The following is a 21,091-nucleotide window of genomic DNA, read 5'->3' on the forward strand; positions in this document are numbered from 1 at the left end:
GGATGCATCCCTACCTCAGGTCGTTTATGAGGGTCCCAAGACCCTAGGTCGCAGAAGATGGCGATATAGCCAGACATTGGCTGACCACTTTTGGAAACACTTTCTCAGGCACTACTTTCCAGGACTCCAGGGGCCTCATTTATAAAAAAAAGTACTTGAACGTCATCTTTGACTTTCACGTAAGCACATTTTTCTAAACGGACGTAAGCATTATTTATAAAACGGGCTGAGATGGTTTAAAGTTGCGTACGTGCTTCCTTCTAAAAATACCAACGCAGGTAAAATGAACGCAGGTGAATGAGGCTTGTATTAACGCCCTGTGATAGCGACTCAATTATAGCGGCTGAATTAAGACAAGTGCTATAATATAGGGTAGGCGTTCTCGTCTGGAAGTGGGAGAGGGCAGAGTTGGGTGGCTTCTCGGTAAATTGCATTTGTAACGTTTGATCATGACAACTAACCAGGCACATGCTTATACTCTACTCAAGTTGTAAAAGAAAATCAGGGGAGGTGGTGGATTTTATCATAAGAGGACAATTTTAGCATCCCCTCAGCGTCAGTGACTTCAGTGTCAGTAACTTGGTAAAAATGTCATTGCATGTGTGCGTGCCCCCTCGCACCTTGAAATAGCAGTAATACCACGTTCATTGATAAAATGACAAGTTCCCTTTAAATCTTGAATTAAACTCATTTTCTCGGCTGATAACAACATCGTTAATTTTATTACGAGCCACTTGCATGAATTACACTAGGCAGTGCGGCTCACATGCCTGTAATAACTCCGCATAACCAGTAGGTAATGTGCGTAAGCAAATCGAGCTACGATCGTTTCCACGATCAAATTGACTCACGTTGAAATTGTATAAATCACTACGTTGACGTGGTTTTCTACGTACGACACGGGTAAGATCAAAATTTGATCTAAGCACGTTCTATAAATGAGGCCCCAGGCCCGTCAGAAATGGAAATCATCAGTCTCCCTGCCCTTCCTGAAGAAGAGTGATCGTCGCTGCTTATCTGGACCCTCTGGCCTTTTCGGATGTTCAAATTCGATCTGTGAATTTGGGGGCGGCTGTTAAAAAGGCTGTGGAGGACTAAGTGGTCAATGCGGCCAATCACTGGCCAGCAGAGGGCGGGCTCTAGGAATGACGAGCGAGAGAAGAATACTGTCAGGTTGAGCAAGAATTACGAGCGGAGAAAGTTGCGAATACATATTAGTTTAGTTAACACATTAGAGTTCAGTTAAGATTATTTAGTTAAGATTGTTACGAATCGTGAGTTGTGCGTCCACGATAAAGTGAGTAATCCTCTGTGTTTCCTCAGCATTGAGAGTAGTTCTGTGAGGTAGATAAATGTGTATTAGATGTTGAATGTTTGTCGGTTGGTGAGATTGCGTGATGTTATGACTGGCGCATGCGCACTACTGCCCATATGCTGTACGTATGCTAGGTGTATGTTTGATGTGTTTAGTAGATGTATATGTATCTGTGTGTATGTATATGTATATGTATATATATATATATATATATATATATGTGTGTTATACGGTAGATAGCATGTGGCATAGGTATATGTGTATATATGCATAGACGGATCATGAAAAAATGGGCCCCTGGGCCTGGACGTGTAGAAAGGCCCCCCCCCCCCCCCTCCCCAGCGCAATTTTTTTTTAGAGCGCAAGTAAACACAATGCCAACAGCATATAAGACATAGCCTACGTTCACCTGCATCTCAACAGGTTTTACAGCGGAGGAACACTCAAAGCCAACAGAACAATAACTAGAAAAAATTCACCTGTATTTCAACGACACAGGATTTACAACACAGGCATGCCACACTCAATTGAAGCCAACAACAGTACATGTACAGTAACAAAATACACCGCTTTCAACCAAAAACAATTGGCAACACTATGGTGTCATATATAGCAACCACAGGATGGCTTTATAAGACTAAATTAATCATAAAATAGTCTTACCTTATGCAATGCATTTTTTCCTGGCTCTGCTTCGTGCAAAATCATCCACGATATCATTAAAGTGATTTGGTCAGTTCGCTCTCAATTGCCATGAGAGAAAGAGCCTTGAGACGGTGTTGCGTCATTTTAGTCCGCAATTGGTTTTTAATCCTGGACAGCACAGAGAATGACTGCTCCCCTTCGCAATTGGTTACAGGCAGAGTCAAAAATAGCCGCAGCGCAACATAGACATTTGGAAACATAGATTGCAGGCCACAATCGATAATTACGCGAAGTAGTCCTTGTGGGCTTTTATCATCTTCAGCCTTAATAAAAGATCTGTAAAAGACCTGCACCAGTGTGACCTCGTGACCTGTCCCCAGTACACAAACTTTAATGGCGCCCTCTAGTGTCTAGTTTCTATAGCCTACTCAATCTAATGGGAATGTAGCCTGTATTCGCATTAGAATCTGAGTAGGCTATAGAAACTATGTAGCCCACACAAGCTTCTCTTTTTTTTGCAAGACGTGGGCCCTATAAAATTGTTCAAAATAGTATATTCAAAAGTATATTCAAAATAGTTTTTTTACGTTCATATAAGGAATCTCATTTGTCCCAGTTACAGTAGGACATTTTCTACCGGCATCCCTGCGACAAGAAATGCAAAGGGCCCCCTGATCTCTGGGGCCCCTGGGCCTGGGCCCGGTAGGCCCGTTCAGTAATATGTCTTTGTATATATGTATGTTCAGTGGAGTCTGTGTACTGTTCTTACAGTTGCATTCTGTTGTCTTTGCAGAACCACAAGTTCACGGTTTTCATTAAAGCCTTTAATAGTAACCTGGTCTGGTTATTATCTCCATGCATATAAGGACATCATAGTTCTAACCGGACTACCCACAGTGATTTGAACTATCCACCAGTCAAGTCTGTCTATATTTTTCAGTACTACAAGAAAATCTATTCAAAGACACCATCAGCTGCTGAAAAAAATCCATTGGTGAGACACCTGCCATCCATTGGTGAGACACAGAATGACACCATTACGTCACAATTTACAGTTGAGGAGCTGGAAGCTGCAATCAGTAGACTAAATGCTGGTAAATAAAGCGTAAATAAAAACGTTTTATTTTGTGTAATAATAAACAGTAAAAGTAAACTTGCCTCATCTGTGAAAAGTGAAGAGAATACTACTCCCACACATACCATACACACTATATGTACATAATATGTACCTGGCATAGCTACATACATGTCATATTTTACCAATTACTAAAAAGTTCATATATGGTTAACAGTGGCAAGTCAGAAAAATATCAACGACAGTTAGAACATTGTGGGTAACAGTAAGGAGCTCAAAATTAGTCTTCGGATTTGTGGTAGATTTACACCATAAATAAGAGGATTCAAAATTGGTGGAATAACCAAGAACTCAACTGATAAAATCACAGCTACGAATGGATTCAGTTCATCAACTGGCAACCGATTTAGAGTAACTTCACAAAACACAGCTATTGAATAGATAACAAATGTAACAATGTGAGGTAAACATGTTTGTAATGCTTTTCCTCTGAATTCTGATGAGCTTTTCTTACAAACAAGCAGAATTCTTAAGTAAGTATATAAAACAAAACCCAAGGGTAGAAAGACTGTAGTTATAGTCACAAACATTCCTACAACATTATTTAATGAAGTATCAACACATGATAGCTGCACAACTGACCAGTTAGAGCAGAAAACTCTTGATAATCGATTACCACACAACAGGAGCCTATTGGACAAAAGCAGGCAACATCCAATAGAAAACATGGGATAGATCCAGGCAAAGGATATTAAGAGACAAACTGCCTTTAAATTCATTGTATTGTGGTAATGTAACGGCTTACATATTGCAACATATCTGTCATAAGCTATAATGCTTAAGATAGTGTATTCATATGATACATAGGAATATATAATGTATATTTGAATGAAACATCCAGGACGGGATATCAAGTGAGTGTCAGAGAGGAGATCCCTCATGAATCGTGGGAAGAAACCAGCAGTGCCATAGAGAGAATTGATTGACAGACATGAAATGAAAAAATACATAGGCTCATGCAGTGATCTCTCTCGATATACGACCAGTAAAATGACAACATTGGAAGCTATAATTACAACATACAGAACTAGTGACAAGATGAAGTAAATGTATCTGGAGTATCCCAGGTCCTCAAACATGGTGAGGTAGAAATAGAATGTAGAAGTTCCATTTTCCATGTGAGCCAGGAGTGGTGCTGAGCTGGGAAATGGTTAGAGAGAAAACACTGGTGAACAGTGGCGTCTCTACTGTGTGAAGGAGGCATGCAGGCTGCAACATAGCTGCTCCTGTAGCATCTGATTGATCAGTTCATCTAGTTTATTTCATCAAAATATATTATAATCTAAATCCAATGTATGAAATGAACATTCACATTTACATATCACAATAAAAACCTATTATGTAAATGCTGCACTGTTTTACAAATACATTAGCACCATACATACACACCAAGTAGCCTTCAGACCATTCAGAGCATGTTCAGATTACCTGATGTGTTGTTGTCTCATCTGCAGCCACACTGCTGTGTGATGATGTTTTTATCCTGCTCATCCTCTCCTCTGTGTCTTCAGTGACGAGGACCCACAGGAGAATGGTACCATTAGATTGGGTGGATATTGGAACCCACACTTCAATGGATGGTTTATCATGTTGATTAGTGCAGATGTTTTTTAGGTGAATATTGTTATTATTTATCTACATCACATTGCACCTTTAACCATCAACATAGCCATGTAGGTAATGAGACTAAAGCTCATCATAACCTAAAACACAATACTGTATAGAAGGGGTTAGCCATGTTATTTATGAAGCCGCTCAACTCTTGGTCCAGTCACTGGTCATCTCCCCCCCCCCCCCCCCCCCCCCCCCCCCCCCATCTACAACGCACTCCTAGGCGGGCTCCCCCCCTCCGCCATTAGACATCTGCAGCTCATCCAGCACATCTTTCACCAAAGAGGTCCTGGATCAACACCCTAAATTGCCCAAGCGACACCAGAACAACCAACTGTAATGTTTTTTGCAGATTGTTACAGCAGTGAGTTGCACCATAACTAAAAGCAGATTTACCCCAAGAGATCTGAGGAACCACAAGAGTTAACCAGCTCTGAGAACAAGTTAGATAATAATTAAGCTCATCATAACCTAAAACACAATACTGTATAGAAGGGGTTAGCCATGTTATTTATGTTATAGATGGCCAGCTAGCAGACAACACTACCAATGTCAGAACTTACACCAAACTTCGAGGTAATCCCCTCACATGGGTTCTCCTGCCACAGTTATGCAGATGATCTTCCTGTCTGACTCACATGCGGCAACACATGTCTCTGCGCGTCTTGCTGACATCTCTGCATGGATGTCAGCCCACCACCTCAATTTTAACCTTAACAAGACTGAGCTACTCTTTCTCCCCGGGAAAGCCTGCCCTTTCCAAGACTTCTCCATCACAGTTGAGAACTCGAGTGTAACCTCCTCCCAGACAGTCAAGAACCTTGGAGTAATCCTTGACAACCACTTATCCTGTGTGGCGAACATCGCAGCGACAGCATGCTCCTGCAGATTCTTCCTCTACAAAATCAGAAGGATACGTCCATTCCTCACCAGTGAAGCCGCTCAACTCTTGGTCCAGTCACTGGTCATCTCCCCCCCATCTACAACGCACTCCTAGGCGGGCTCCCCCCCTCCGCCATTAGACATCTGCAGCTCATCCAGCACATCTTTCACCAAAGAGGTCCTGGATCAACACCCTAAATTGCCCAAGCGACACCAGAACAACCAACTGTAATGTTTTTTGCAGATTGTTACAGCAGTGCGGTGCACCATAACTAAAAGCAGATTTACCCCAAGAGATCTGAGGAACCACAAGAGTTAACCAGCTCTGAGAACAAGTTAGATAATAATTAACAATAATAATTGTTCTTGAATTTCAGTAATGAGGTTAGGTAAGCTGGGAGTTTATGCAGTAGGGCTTTGTAGCCTTTCTAACGGCAGGCATCACCCGTCTGTCTCTCAACAATGAGAGCTGCAAGTGTCTTGCTTTGAACACATAAGATAACACTCTATTAATTTATATGGACAATATTGATCAAATCATTACATCAAGGTAGCTGTACTTACCACAAGTGATGACAGCCAGTCCAGTGTTAGGGCTTTCACACCGGCAAAGTGTAAGGGTTGGGGAAGCGACCTTATTGTGGAGCGACCCTTTGGCGCCCTCTGGTGTTTTATGTATGCATTTGTCTGTCCTAATTAACTGATTTGTACCTGGTGTGTGTTGTTTGGCTGTGGCTATTTAGATCCCTCTGTTTCCCCTCTGGTTGTCGGTTGTTCACTTCATGTTGCGTTTGTTATATGTTTACGATTCTTCTTAGCCTTATTGTTCCTCGCCGGATTAGGAAATAAGTATAGTTGACGATTGTAAGTACATTGCTCTGCCTTGTTCCTGTTATTATTTAAAACGTTTATCGGAGACTTGTTTTCTCCTCTTTTGTTTATTCGCTTACTGTGCGGTTATTATTTGTTCCGTTTACTCAAAATAAAGAGTACCGTTATTATTTTACTCCTGCTTCCGTCTACTCTGTTCTACTCTGCGCCTGGGTCCAAACACATTACCCCATCGTAACAGAACAACCGACCATTATGGACCCAGCAGATGTAGAGCAGATTCGCACGGTGCTGAATACCCAGGGGGCTATGGTAGCCCAGCAGGAGCGGAACCAGCTGGCGATGTTTGCGGAGATCGAAAAGCTGACCATCGCCGTGACTAGCCTGGTGGCCGCTCAGGCCAACCCCACTCCACCAGCGGCAGCAGCAGCAGCAGCTATGCCTCCTCTACCGCCGGTGACCACGCGGGAACCCCGACTACCTCCTCCCGAACGCTATGATGGACGTCCAGAGGGCTGCAGAGAGTTCCTGACTCAGTGTTCACTGATCTTCAGCCTGCAGCCCCTGTCTTTCCCCACCGAGCACTCCCGAGTGGCCTACATCATCACCCTGTTGACGGGCCGTGCCCTGTCCTGGGCCACGGCCGAGTGGGAGAGTCAGTCGCCGGCGTGCTCCGACGCTACAGCATTCACCCGGGAGTTACGCAAAATATTCGACACCTCCCGGGTAATATCGGGGCACGAAGCCGGTCGGCGGCTCACGGCGTGTCGACAGGGGGATCGCTCGGTGGCGGATTATTCCATCGAGTTCCGCACTCTAGCTAGGGAGGCGGGTTGGGAGGAGAAGGCCCTGGCCGTACTCTATACCCAGGGGCTCTCGGAGGCGATGAAAGACCAACTTGCCCTCCGGGACCTCCCAGAGCGGCTAGACGGCGTAGTGGAGCTCTCGGTGCGTGTGGACAATCGGCGCCGAGAGCGATCACGTGAGAGGGGCTCGTCGAGGGGCGCTCCGTTACAACCTCCTCCTGCTAGGGAGGCGACTCGGCGGTTCCCGGAGGAGACCACGGAGGAGGAGGAGGCCATGCAGTTGGGCGCAACACACCTCTCCAGCACAGAGAGGCGGCGTCGGCTGGACGAGCGGCGCTGCTTCCGTTGCGGTCGCAAGGGTCACCGCTACAGTGCCTGTCCAGGGACCTCGGGAAACGGGGCAGCCCGCTAGTATCGGGAGGGGTATTAGCGGGTAGGGACATACCCTCGGGTTTCAATGACCCACGAACCTTTTTTTCTGTTAAGGTGCGGTGGGGACACTGTACCCAGCGAGTTCGGGCTCTGGTGGACTCAGGGGCAGCGGGGAATTTAATGCACGAAGGCCTGGCCTGGGGGTGGGGGGTTCCTTTGGAAGAATTGAAAGAACCCGTTCCTGTTCGAGCCCTAGACGGCCGGCCATTGGGGTCGGGGATCATTACCCAGCGCACTATGCCTGTACATATCCAGGTGGGAGGGGGTCGTTGGGAACTCATACGATTTTTTATTGTGGCCTCTCCTGATTGCCCTATTGTGTTAGGTCACCCCTGGTTAGCTTCTCTCAACCCCCGCATTGACTGGTCCACAGGTCGACTCTCCCTCGAAGCAGGCTCCGTCACAGTGCGTACTGAGTCTCCGCCCACGACTCTCGCATCCCCGTTGCAGCCCCAGTTCTCGCCTCTCCCCCTTTCCACCCCTCTTCCTAATTCCCCTGGCCCTGCTTCCCCTTCCAGCCCCGACCTGACAGGGGTGCCTCAGATATATTGGGACCTGGGGGAAGTGTTCAGTAAATCTCGGGCCGAGAAATTACGCCCCCATAGACCCTATGACTGTGCCATCAATCTGCTGCCGGGTACTGTGCCGCCGCGGGGACGCCTGTTTTCCCTCTCTCGCCCGGAGAATCTCTCCATGAATAAATACATAGAGGAAGCACTGGCCGCGGGTCATATCCGTCCTTCCACCTCGCCCGCTGGCGCAGGCTTCTTCTTTGTGGCAAAGAAAGACGGGGGACAGCGTCCCTGCATCGATTACCGCGGTCTAAATGACATTTCCATAAAGAATCGCTATCCCCTGCCCCTCATGGATACCGCCTTTGAGTCACTGCAAGGAGCAAGGGTGTTTACCAAACTGGATTTACGCAATGCATACAACCTGGTGAGGATGAGGGAGGGGGACGAGTGGAAGACGGCTTTTAACACGCCTAACGGACATTATGAGTATTTAGTCATGCCCTTTGGTCTCGCTAATGCACCCGCAGTATTTCAAGCACTAGTCAACGACGTACTGCGGGATTTGATTGGTCATTCGGTTTTTGTGTACCTTGACGATATCCTCATTTTTTCCAAAGACATTACTCAACATCAACGTCATGTCCGTCAAGTCCTCCAGCGCCTCCTCCACCACCAGTTATTTGTCAAGGCAGAGAAATGTGTCTTTCACGCCGACACAGTGTCATTCCTGGGGTTCATTATAACACGGGGGGATTTAAGCATGGACCCTGCCAAGGTTAGTGCGGTGTTAGACTGGCCCCGCCCCTCCTCTTTGAAACAGTTACAGCGGTTCCTAGGGTTTGCTAATTTTTATAGACGCTTTATCCGCAATTTTAGTGCCCTAGCTGCCCCTTTAACTGCCCTCACCAGGTCTACCCTCCGTACGTTCGCCTGGCCCTCGGAGGCGGAGGCCGCCTTCGTGGACCTCAAGCAACGGTTCACCTCTGCTCCGGTCCTAGCCCATCCGGACTCGGAAGTACCATTCCTGGTGGAGGTGGACGCCTCAGATCTCGCGGTGGGGGCGGTGCTCTCCCAGAGGTGCAGGAAGGATGGGAAGGTACATCCCTGCGCTTTTTTCTCACGTCGGCTGTCCCCGGCCGAGTGTAATTATGACGTAGGAAACCGGGAGCTGCTGGCCATTAAATTGGCTTTGGAGGAGTGGAGGCAGTGGCTGGAGGGGGCCGCACAGCCGTTTGTGGTGTGGACGGACCACAAGAACCTGGCCTACATCCAGGGGGCTAAGCGCCTCAATTCGCGTCAAGCCAGGTGGGCGCTGTTTTTTACACGCTTCCAATTTTCCATCTCCTTTAGGCCGGGGTCCAAAAACGTCAAGCCGGACGCCCTCTCCCGGCAGTTCGATCCGGCGGACCGGGAGGAAAAACCCCACCCCATTGTTCCGGAGACCCTTATTGTTGCCCCTGTGTCGTGGGGGATCGCTAAAGTGGTGAGAGCGGCGCTCAGGCGGGAGCCGGATCCGGGGGGAGGACCCCCGGGGAGGCTGTATGTTCCCAAGACTGCGCGTTCACGGCTGCTGCAATGGGCGCATGCGTCGCCCCTCACTAGCCACCCCGGGGCTGCCAGGACCCTGGACTTTATTCGCAGGAGGTTCTGGTGGCCCACAGCGGAGAGGGATACGCGCGCCTTTGTGGCAGCCTGTCCTGTGTGTGCGCGCAGCAAGACATCTCGCCAGCCTTCAGCGGGGCTACTCCGACCCCTCCCCATCCCCAAACGCCCCTGGTCCCACATCTCCCTTGACTTTATTTCAGGTCTCCCTCCCTCTGACGGGTTCACTACCATCTTGGTGGTAGTGGACCGTTTCTCCAAGGCGGCCCACTTCATCCCCCTCCTCAAACTCCCCTCGGCCCGAGAGACGGCCGACCTGGTGGTGCAGCACATCTTCCGGGTGCATGGTCTCCCGCAGGACATGGTGTCGGATCGGGGTCCTCAGTTCGCTTCCAGGTTCTGGAAGGCGTTCGCGACCAGCCTCGGCGCCTCCGTCAGCCTGTCCTCCGGTTTCCATCCACAGTCCAATGGGCAGACGGAGCGTGTCAACCAGGACCTGGAAGGCGTGCTGAGGTGCTACGTCTCCGGCAATCCGGCGACGTGGAGTCGGCGACTGGCGTGGGCGGAATACGCCCACAACACCCTCCTCTGCTCATCCACTGGCCTATCCCCCTTTCAGTGCCAATATGGCTATCAACCCCCCCTATTCCCTGAGCAGGAGGAGGAGGCGGAGGTGCCCTCCGTCCAAGCCCACGTCGGTCGCTGTCGCCGGACCTGGAGGCGGGTGAGGGCGGCGCTTCAGCGGGCGTCGGCTCGGTCCCAGCTTCAGGCCAACCGCAGGCGTCGCCCGGCCCCGATCTTTCGCCCGGGGCAGAAGGTGTGGCTCTCGACCCGGGACCTTCCCCTCCGGGTCGAGTCCAGGAAGCTAGCGCCCCGGTTCGTGGGTCCGTTCAAAGTGGTGCGGCGGGTGAACCCGGTGGCGTATAGACTACTACTCCCACCTTCCATGCGGGTTCACCCGACCTTTCATGTGTCCCTACTGAAACCCTTCGTCACTTGCCCCATGTCCCCACCCCCCCCCCCCTGTTCCCCCGCCACGCATCATTGATGGACAGACTGTTTATACAGTACGGAGGATTATGGATTGCCGGCGGAGGGGTAGGGGCTTACAGTTTTTGGTGGATTGGGAGGGGTATGGGCCGAAAGGAACGGTCCTGGGTGCCTCAGAGGGACATATTGGACCCAAAACTAATTACAGACTTCCGCCAACTACATCCTGAGGCACCCAGGTGAACGGCAGGTGCCGTTCGTCGGGGGGGGATACTGTAAGGGTTGGGGAAGCGACCTTATTGTGGAGCGACCCTTTGGCGCCCTCTGGTGTTTTATGTATGCATTTGTCTGTCCTAATTAACTGATTTGTACCTGGTGTGTGTTGTTTGGCTGTGGCTATTTAGATCCCTCTGTTTCCCCTCTGGTTGTCGGTTGTTCACTTCATGTTGCGTTTGTTATATGTTTACGATTCTTCTTAGCCTTATTGTTCCTCGCCGGATTAGGAAATAAGTATAGTTGACGATTGTAAGTACATTGCTCTGCCTTGTTCCTGTTATTATTTAAAACGTTTATCGGAGACTTGTTTTCTCCTCTTTTGTTTATTCGCTTACTGTGCGGTTATTATTTGTTCCGTTTACTCAAAATAAAGAGTACCGTTATTATTTTACTCCTGCTTCCGTCTACTCTGTTCTACTCTGCGCCTGGGTCCAAACACATTACCCCATCGTAACAGCAAAGAACCGATCCGGTTCGCGTTCGCTAACCTCTAAACCTTGGTGCTGTCTGGCGAACCAGTCCGCGTTCATACCAGTGTAACCAGAACCATCCGCGTCATCAACGATGAGTGATGAAGGGTCGGGATAAACAAAAATGTCACAACTAGATGGCAGCCACTAAATGAGGATAATATCGTCCACTACAGTGTATACTATTTTCTATGAAACAAAACAAAAGACACTTTATACACGCGTTCTCTTACTAACCAGCTGCTCCATTGCTGGAATAGAAATGGCTTACGAAATGTGCGTTCGTGCGTGTGCGTGTGTTTGCTGAGCATGTGAGGAAGATAGAGAGAATGATGAAACCTTTGATAGTTGTTTTGTTCACTAATGATTAGATTTAGATTGGATTACATTTTGTCTCCTTTCTTCTTGCTGGTCTTTGCAGCCTAGAATATGACACACCCACTGACGACGTGACTGTTCTACGTTTTGGTTCCCGCTTGAGAACCACTATTTTCTGGTTCCCGCTGCGAACCAACTTTTCAGTCTCCGAACCAATTGAGTTTCGTTCTGAACACGCCGGCCAGTTCCAGACTTGGTTCGCGAACGCGAACCGGAACGGTTCTTTGCTAGTGTGAAAGCCCCATCAGATTGACAGCCGACAAGTTCCCCACGTTTCACTCGTCGTGCATTCACTTAGAGGTGTGAGAGAACTGATAAGACAAAACGGTATTAATTTATATGAACAATTCCGTTGATAAAATAAATTTATAAAGCCGGGATCACGTAGCTGGACTTTTACCAAAACTGATGCCGTGAGCTGGAGGTGACAGTTCCAAATTTCAGCCGACTTGCTGGTGTGTGATGATGCGCTGGTGTGATGACGTTGATACGATAACCAACGCCTCGATGTGAATGGCCAACAGGAACTGTCATGGCGTACTACTGCAAACGTGGACGCTGCCATTGGCTAGCTTTATGTACCACTAAGGCATTGGGGCGACATGATTGGATATGTTCTTTTGAACAGACTAACGTGCTCTAGTTAGCCATCCTGACATTCTGATATGAGGAACCTGCTGCTAATATAACCACAGTAGTGAATTTCTCTTAATTTAAAAAAATAAATAAAACAATAAGTAGGGGCTAGTATGACATACGCATTTAATCTGTACAGTAATTTTTTGCCAAGGCTTTTCCCTCGCCTCGTTAATTGAGGCAGTATTGCCCTTTTTTACTTCTTATTTTTCGTCTTCATAAAGCTTAAAAGCTTAAACTATAAAGGATTATTGGATTCAGTTGAGTCTTAAATCACAATCAAGATCAGCTCGAACCAGGATTTTCAACTAATCACTGATGTTATCAAAGTACGGGGAATACCCCCCTGGCCAGACGGCTGCGTAAACAGCAGACCACTAATACAATACAATAAACCTCAAACCAACCAAGTATTACATGAGCCAGATGAGATAGAAAGAATATTTGAAGAGTACTACAAGAAAATCTATTCAAAGACACCATCAGCTGCTGAAAAAATCCATTGGTGAGACACCTGCCATCCATTGGTGAGACACAGAATGACACCATTACGTCACAATTTCCAGTTGAGGAGCTGGAAGCTGCAATCAGTAGACTAAATGCTGGTAAATCACCAGGCAGCAATGGGTTTCTACCTGAATGGTATAAAGCCTTCAGAAAGGAGCTAAAACCTTTTAACTGGACCCTAGAAGAGAGCAGGGCCATCATGGAGGGAAGCAATTATTTCCATTTTACCTAAGGAACGCAAAGACAAAGAACAATGTAAACATGTTAGGCCCATTTAAATTTGCAATGTCGACTGCAGACTATTTACCATGATTATTTGCAAAAGATTTGAGACTTTTCTACCAGGCTTGATTGATGAGGATCAAACTGGATTGAATTTAGTAATTCACATTATGCAATACCAATTTAAAATGTTGTCACTACAGAATTCAATACCCAGAATCTCTGACATAAAATTATTGAAACCATCAAAATGTTCAAATACATCACACTACATTGATTAACAGTTGCAAGTCAGAATATCAACGACAGTTAGGAAAACATTTTGGGTGAAGGTAAGGATCTCAAAATGAATCTTCGGATTTGTGGTAGATTTAGACCATAAATAAGAGGATTCAAAATTGGTGGAATAACCAAGGTCTCAACTGATAAAATCACAGCTACAAATGGATTCAGTTCTTCATTTGGCAACCGATTTAGAGTAACTTCACAAAACGTGGCTATTGAATAGATAACAAATGTAACAATGTGAGGTAAACATGTTTGTAATGCTTTTCCTCTGAATTCTGATGAGCTTTTCTTACAAATAAGCAGAATTCTTAAGTAAGTATATATATTTATTTATTTTTAAATGGTAGAAAGATTGTAGTTAGGGTCACAAACAGTCCTACAACATTATTTAATGTAATATCAACACATGATAGCTGTACCACTGACGTGTTAGAGCAGTAAACTCTTGGTATTCGATTACCAGACAATGGGAGCCTAATGGTCAAAAGCAGGCAACATCCAATAGAAAACATGGGATAGATCCAGGCAAAGGATATTAAGAGACAAACTGCCTTTAAATTAATAATGCTGTGGTACTGTAATGGCTTACATATTGCAACATATCTGTCATAAGCCATAATGCTTAAGAGAGTGAATTCATAAGATATGTAGGATATTATGATATACAGTATATTTGAATGAAACATCCAGGACGGGAAATCAAGTGAGTGTCAGAGAGGAGATCCCTCATGAATCGTGGGAAGAAACCAGCAGTGCCATAGAGAGAATTGATTGACAGATATGAAATGAAAAAATACATAGGCTCATGCAGTGATCTCTCTCGATATACGACCAGTAATATGACAACATTAGAAGCTACAGTATATCTCAAAAGTGAGTACACCCTTTCGATTTTTGCAAATATTCTGTCATATCCTTTCAGGGGATAACACTATCTTAATGAAACTTTGATATAACTTAAAGTAGTCAGTGTGCTGCTTGAATAACAGTATAGATGTATTGTCCATTGAAAATTGGGTTTAGGTCTGGAGACATACTTGGCCATCACCTTAACCTTCAGCTTCTTCAGCAAGGCCGTTGTCATCTTGGAGGTGTGTTTAGGGTCATTATCATGTTGGAAAACTGCCCTACGGCCCAGTTTCCGAAGAGAGGGGATCATGCTCTGCTGCAGGATGTCACAGTATATATTGGAATTCATGTGTCCCTCAATGAAATGCAGCTCCCCAGTGCCAGCAGCACTCATGCAGCCCCAGACCATGATGCTGCCACCACCATGCTTGACTGTAGGCAAAACACATTTGTCTTGGTACTCCTCACCAGGGTCCCGCCACACACGCCGGACACCATCTGACCCAAACAGGTTTATTTTGGTCTCATCAGACCACAGGACATGGTTCCAGTAACTCATGTTCTTGGATTCATTGTCTTTAGCAAACTGTTTGCGGGCTTTCTTATGCATCGGTTTCAGAAGAGGCTTCTGTCTGGGGCGACGGCCATACAAACCGATTTGATGCAGTGTGCGGCGTATGGTCTGGGCACTGACAGGCTGACATCCCACTTCTGCAACCTCTGCAGCAATGCTGGAAGCACTCGCACATCTATTTTTGGAAACCAACCTCTGGATATGACGCTGAGCACGTGGACTCAACTTCTTTGGTCGACCCTGGCGAGGCCTGTTCCGAGTGGAACCTGTCCTGGAAAACCGCTGTATGATCTTAGCCTGTGCTGCAACTCATTTTCAGGGTGTTGGCAATCTTCTTATAGCCAAGGCCATCTTTGTGAAGCGCAATAATCCTTTTTTTCAGCCGCTCAGAGAGTTCCTTGCCATGAGGTGCCATGTTGTCCAGCATTCAGAGAGAATTGTGCCCAAAACACCAAATTTAACAGCCCTGCTTATCATTTACACCTGAATCCTTGTAACACTAATGAGTCACATGACACCAGGGCGGAAAACAACATCATTGGGCACAATTAGGACATGTTCACTATGGGGTGTACTCACTTTTGTTGCCAGCTGTTTAGACATTAACAGCTGTGTACTGAGTAATTTTCAAAGGACAATAAATCTATACTGTTATTCAAGCAGCACACTGACTACTTTAAGTTATATCAAAGTTTCAGTAGGATAATGTTATCTCCTGAAAGGATATAACAGAATATTTGCAAAAATCTAAAGGGTGTACCGGTACTCACTTTTGAGATATACTGTATAATGACAACATACAGAACTAGTGACAAGATGAAGTAAATGTATCTGGAGAATCCCAGGTCCTCAAACATGGTGAGGTAGAAATAGAATGTAGAAGTTCAATTTTCCATGTGAGCCAGGAGTGGTGCTGAGCTGGGAAATGGTTAGAGAGAAAACACTGGTGAACAGTGGCGTCTCTACTGTGTGAAGGAGGCATGCAGGCTGCAACATAGCTGCTCCTGTAGCATCTGATTGATCAGTTCATCTAGTATGGCCCCAATGTCACTTTAGATTCCAGTGACTTTCACTACAACTGGCCTCCATGAACGTCTTGCAAATTCAGATAAGATATCTATTGGTTGCTTTAACAAACAAAATTACAAATCAAAAATGTTATTATCTATTTGTTTTGTTCTTGTTTCTTTGCATACCTTTTTATAACACCAGTACTATATTTAAAAATAGATATTATAATCTAAATCCATTGTATGAAATGAACATTCATACGTTCATTTACATTCAAATACATTAGCACCATACATACACACCACGTAGCCTTCAGGCCATTCAGAGCATGTTCAGATTACCTGATGTGTCGTTGTCTCATCTGCAGCCACACTGCTGTGTGATGATGTTTTTTATCCTGCTCATCTTCTCCTCTGTGTCTTCAGTGACGAAGACCCACAGGAGAATGGTACCATTAGATTGGGTGGATATTGGAACCCACACTTCAATGTATGGTTTACCATGTTGATCAGTGCAGATGGTTTTTAGGTGAATATTGTTATTATTTATCTACATCACATTGCACCTTTAACCATCAACATAGCGATGTAGGTAATGAGACTAAAGCTCATTGTAAACTAAATCACAATACTGTATAGAAGGGGCTAGCCATGTTATTTATGTTATGGATGGCCAGCTCGCAGACAACACTATGAATGAATGAATGAATGAATGAATGAATGGTCTTTATTGTCATTGCTACAGTACAGGTACCAAACAACGAAATTTAGGAGGGGTGGCTCCCCTGGTGTTTGGAAAGGAAAAAAAAAAAAAAAAACTTTAAAAAAAAATCACAGGAAGGGAAGGAGCTGGTTTACATAAATAAAGGCTATGTACACTATCCACTATACTATACTGTACAGATAGACGACTAGGGTTGTCATATTGCACAGTAGTGTTATTTCACATCAATCTCATTGAGTTATATAAACTCCTAAAAAAAAGTTTGGAAACATTATTTTGGTTGAATTGTATTTTATATAGTTGGAAAGCCTGATTAGTCACCTTTACAACGAGGTACAACTTGTAAGGATCATGCATTCGTGGAATGAGCAACACAGCTAAACGTGTGGGTAGCGGCCCAAAAATATTTGCCAAAAACATTTTGAGTTGCTTGGTGGATTGGATGATTGCACTCTCCCACAGTAATAAGGAAAACACAACACATATTGGCCATTTTTACACTTCATTCATTTTACACTGTCAGGGACCTCAGTAGCGTGTGGAAGATCCATACGCAGTCACAACAGCTTGGCACCTCCTCCTTATGCTGGTCATTCCTCAACCAGGATTTGCCGCAAGTCAGCCAACATGGTTGCGTTGGTCACTCTGGCACGTACAGCACGCCCAAGCTGATCCCACAAGTGTTCAATTGGGTTGAGGTCTGGATTCACGGCAGGCCATTCCATCCTCTCCACTCCTAAATTCTGGAGGTACTCTGTGATGATCCTGGCTCTGTGGGGGCGAGCGTTGTCATCCTGGAGGATGGAGTTAGGTCCCAGATTCTGGAGATATGGGATCGACACTGGCCCCAGAATATAATTCCTGTCAATTAGGTGCCATTCAGGTGCCAGTCACACACCTGTGACTGACATACACCTGCCAGCACTTGAAGCTCAAAACGAGAGTGAATACCAACAGAAGAATATTGCAGGGGATTTTAACAATCAAAACACAGTCCTAAGATAATAAAAACAAGAATGAGACATAAATAGGGGGGATATAAATAGGGGGATAGGTGATTGGTAGGAATCTGAGAATGTATCTATTATGTAAACTTATATACTTATATACACTATTTGGCCTATTCACAGGGGGGTATATAGACAGGGGGGGAGTAAGCATGTAACTATGTACTTTTATAAACAGATATGAACTAGTAACCTTATATACAGTGTATGTAACACTCAACCCTTGCGTTTTTGTCCTGTTGCGTCTGCCGTAGCTGCTTTTCCGGGTTCAGAGCACCGCTGGCGTCCGCGTTGCGACTGCCACTTCTGTTTCCCTGCCCTGTCTTTTTGTGTCCTATCTTAAAGTGTCTATAGTTTCTTGTTTTCAACGTTTACCTTGTTTTGTGTGCTTGCCTTCCCCCAAAAGTCTCCGCTTTTTCTTTTCTTTATTTTCTTTTCCACTATTTCTATTCTCTATTTTTACTTTATTTTATTTGTTACTTTCCCCCCCGCCATCTCCCGCCTCTCACTGCTTCCACTACCGGACTACAGTATTCACCGCCACCACTAACCCCATCACTGGATCACTAACTCCCACTGGATTCACACTTCTCTACACCATCGTTCCTACCCCCGGCTCTGTGTGTTGCTGACCGACCCGCTGCGCGCCGCTCTCAGACAATGCTAGCCTGGCCGTGCTGTGCTACGACCCTTGTCCTGGGAGGTAGCCACCACTCCCTCGCCAGTTTGGGGGTTGCCATCTCCGCAGGTGAGTGTCAGTCCTTCCCAACCTTCACTCACTACTGCGGGATTTGGTCGCTGGCATGGCACGGCTAGGCTGGCCGGCCACGCGGGTTCAGTCCCAAGCCAGCAATACCAATGACAACAACAACAACGACAACACCACGCTGCCACTCTGGTTCACTGCCATGTTTACACAACTCACTGCCCACCAACTACTAGTCACTCCCAACCTATCCACTGAACTACTCCCATCTGTACTCTGGTTTCATCTCCAACTTGGACTCACCCTCCTGCTGCTCCTATCGTTCTGCCCTGGACTCCCGCTCATCTCACCTACCCCCCACCTCCCTCTGCTCTTCTCTTGTCTCACCTATACTGCCACTGACCTTCACTCACTGAACCATAACCATCGCCTCACTGCTGCTGCTGCCTCCGCTGCCACCAAGGCAGGCATTCTCCGCCGCCGCCGCTACATCCACCGAGGCTCCCGGCAACATCGACACCGGACTCTACACCACCCTGAAGGCACAAACATCCCCTCATTCTGGACTAACTCTTGCTCACCTGTCATCACCACACACCGCACCGCTGATCCCTCAAACCTCCGCTCTCTCCCCCCTGCTCCCCCATCCATCTCCCTTGCACTGTTGAACACTTGCTCTCTCTCCAACAAATCCCCTGTCATATCTGAACTGATACTGGACAACAACCTGGACATACTTCTCCTCACTGAAACCTGGCAACAACCCTTGGACTACTACTCACTCAACCAGGCCACCCCCCCTAATTACACCTACATCGCTAAACCCCGCCTCTCTAAGCGAGGGGGTGGTCTCGCTGCTCTCCACAAACACACCCTAACTGTCACTGTACTGGACCTCAACCTCCCACCCATGTCATCCTTCGAATACCTTGCCTTTTCACTCCCCAACTCCATAACTGCACTCCTACTCTACCGCCCACCGAAGCCACACCCCTCTTTTCTGTCTGATCTCTCTGAACTCCTCACCTCTCTGAACTCCTCGCCTCTTCCCTTTCTACCCGTCTCTTACTCACTGGTGACTTTAATATCCATGTCGACCAACCCAACTCCAACCTCACCTCTGACTTCCTTTCTCTCCTTGATTGTTTCCACCTCACCCAGCACATCAACTTCCCCACCCATGTAAAAGGCCACACACTCGACCTTGTCTGCTCTGCCTCCCTACCCATATCCAACCCCCACCATTTTCCATTCCCACTCTCTGACCACCACTGCATCCTCTTCTCTGCCCCCCTGCCCCTACCGCGCCACCCCATCAAACGCACCATCTCTTTCTGTAACATAAAATCTGTCAACCCACTCAATCTCAGTCCATATGTGCAATATGACAACCCTAGTCGTCTATCTGTACAGTATAGTATAGTGGATAGTGTACATAGCCTTTATTTATGTAAACCAGCTCCTTCCCTTCTTGTGTGTTTTTTTTTCTTTCCTAGCACCAGGGGAGCCACCCCTCCTAAATTTCGTTGTTTGGTACCTGTACTATAGCAATGACAATAAAGACCATTCATTCATTCATTCATTCATTCATTCATATCTTCTGCCCTCCCCACTGACTCCACTCCCACCAACCCGGAAGACTATGCCACCATGCTCAACTCCATTCTCTCTGACTCCCTTGACTCACTCGCCTGCTTGAAAACCACCACTGTCTCCTTCACCACCTCCTCCCCCTGGTACACCCCTGAACTACGCACCATGAAACAGACCGGCCGCCAACTAGAATGACTCCACAATAGAACCCACCTCACTGTCCATGCCGAAGCCTACAAGCAACACATCTCCTCCTACCGTGACGCACTCCAAGCTGCCAAATCTGCCTACTACTCCACCCTCATCAACACCACCAATCGAAACCCCCGCACCCTCTTCTCCACTGTCAAGACACTACTCCAACCCCCGGACAACAACACAACTTCCTCCCCTGATCTCTGCAACTCCTTTCTCCACGCCACAGCAAGATCGCTCACATCAACAGCTCACTGATTGCCTCCATCTCCAACTCCACCACCCCCCCTGCTGTCATCTTCCCCCCTCCTGATTACCCTCCCCCTACTCCTCTCACTACTTTCTCCCCTGTTGACTCCTCCCTCATCACTACTATCATCACCGCCTCCAAAACAACCACCTGCTCCCTCGCCCCCTCCCTACCACCCTGACCAAGGCCTGCCTCCCTGCCCTCATCCCCCACCTCACTGCCCTCTTCAATCAGTCACTACCCCAAGGCCATGTTCCCTCAATCTACAAACTCGCCGCTGTCACCCCCATTCTCAAAAAGCCCACTCTTGACCCAGCCAACCTCTCCAACTACCGCCCCATCTCCAACCTACCATTCTTTTCCAAAACCCTAGAGCGCGCTGTCGCTGCCCAACTTCACTCCCACCTCCAGTCCAACAAACTGTATGAACCCCTTCAATCTGGTTTCCGCCCACATCACAGCACTGAAACAGCCCTGGTCAAAGTACTCAATGATCTCCTCACCTCCGCAGTATTAGAAATTGTCATCGCTTTTAATTCAGTATCCGTGCCCGCCCAAACCTGCTTTTAATTTCTTATTTCTTATTCTTATTCTTATTCTTATCTTATCTTATTATCTGTGTATTGAATGTATGATTGTGTC

General features: G+C 46.7%; 1 protein-coding gene and 1 pseudogene across 2 annotated transcripts; both read right to left on the reverse strand.

Moving 5' to 3' along the window:
• Positions 1 to 3,280: 3,280 nt before the first annotated feature.
• On the reverse strand, positions 3,281 to 4,174 carry LOC308150208 (olfactory receptor 51L1-like; the record flags this gene model as incomplete). The annotated part of the gene is made up of 1 exon (XM_080523063.1): positions 3,281 to 4,174. The coding sequence occupies one exon, from the start codon at positions 4,172 to 4,174 to the stop codon at positions 3,281 to 3,283; it is 894 nt and encodes a 297-aa protein (XP_080379189.1).
• Positions 4,175 to 13,562: 9,388 nt separating this feature from the next.
• LOC308150209 (olfactory receptor 10J4-like) lies at positions 13,563 to 19,062 on the reverse strand (annotated as a pseudogene). Its single transcript has 2 exons — positions 18,993 to 19,062; positions 13,563 to 14,396 (listed from the first exon to the last, which is right to left on the reverse strand). The product of its transcript is annotated as an olfactory receptor 10J4-like (transcript).
• Positions 19,063 to 21,091: the final 2,029 nt, after the last annotated feature.

The sequence above is a fragment of the Nansenia antarctica genome (genome assembly GCF_963989245.1).
Source record: "Nansenia antarctica genome assembly, chromosome: 2".
NCBI classification, from domain to species: Eukaryota; Metazoa; Chordata; class Actinopteri; order Argentiniformes; family Microstomatidae; genus Nansenia; species Nansenia antarctica.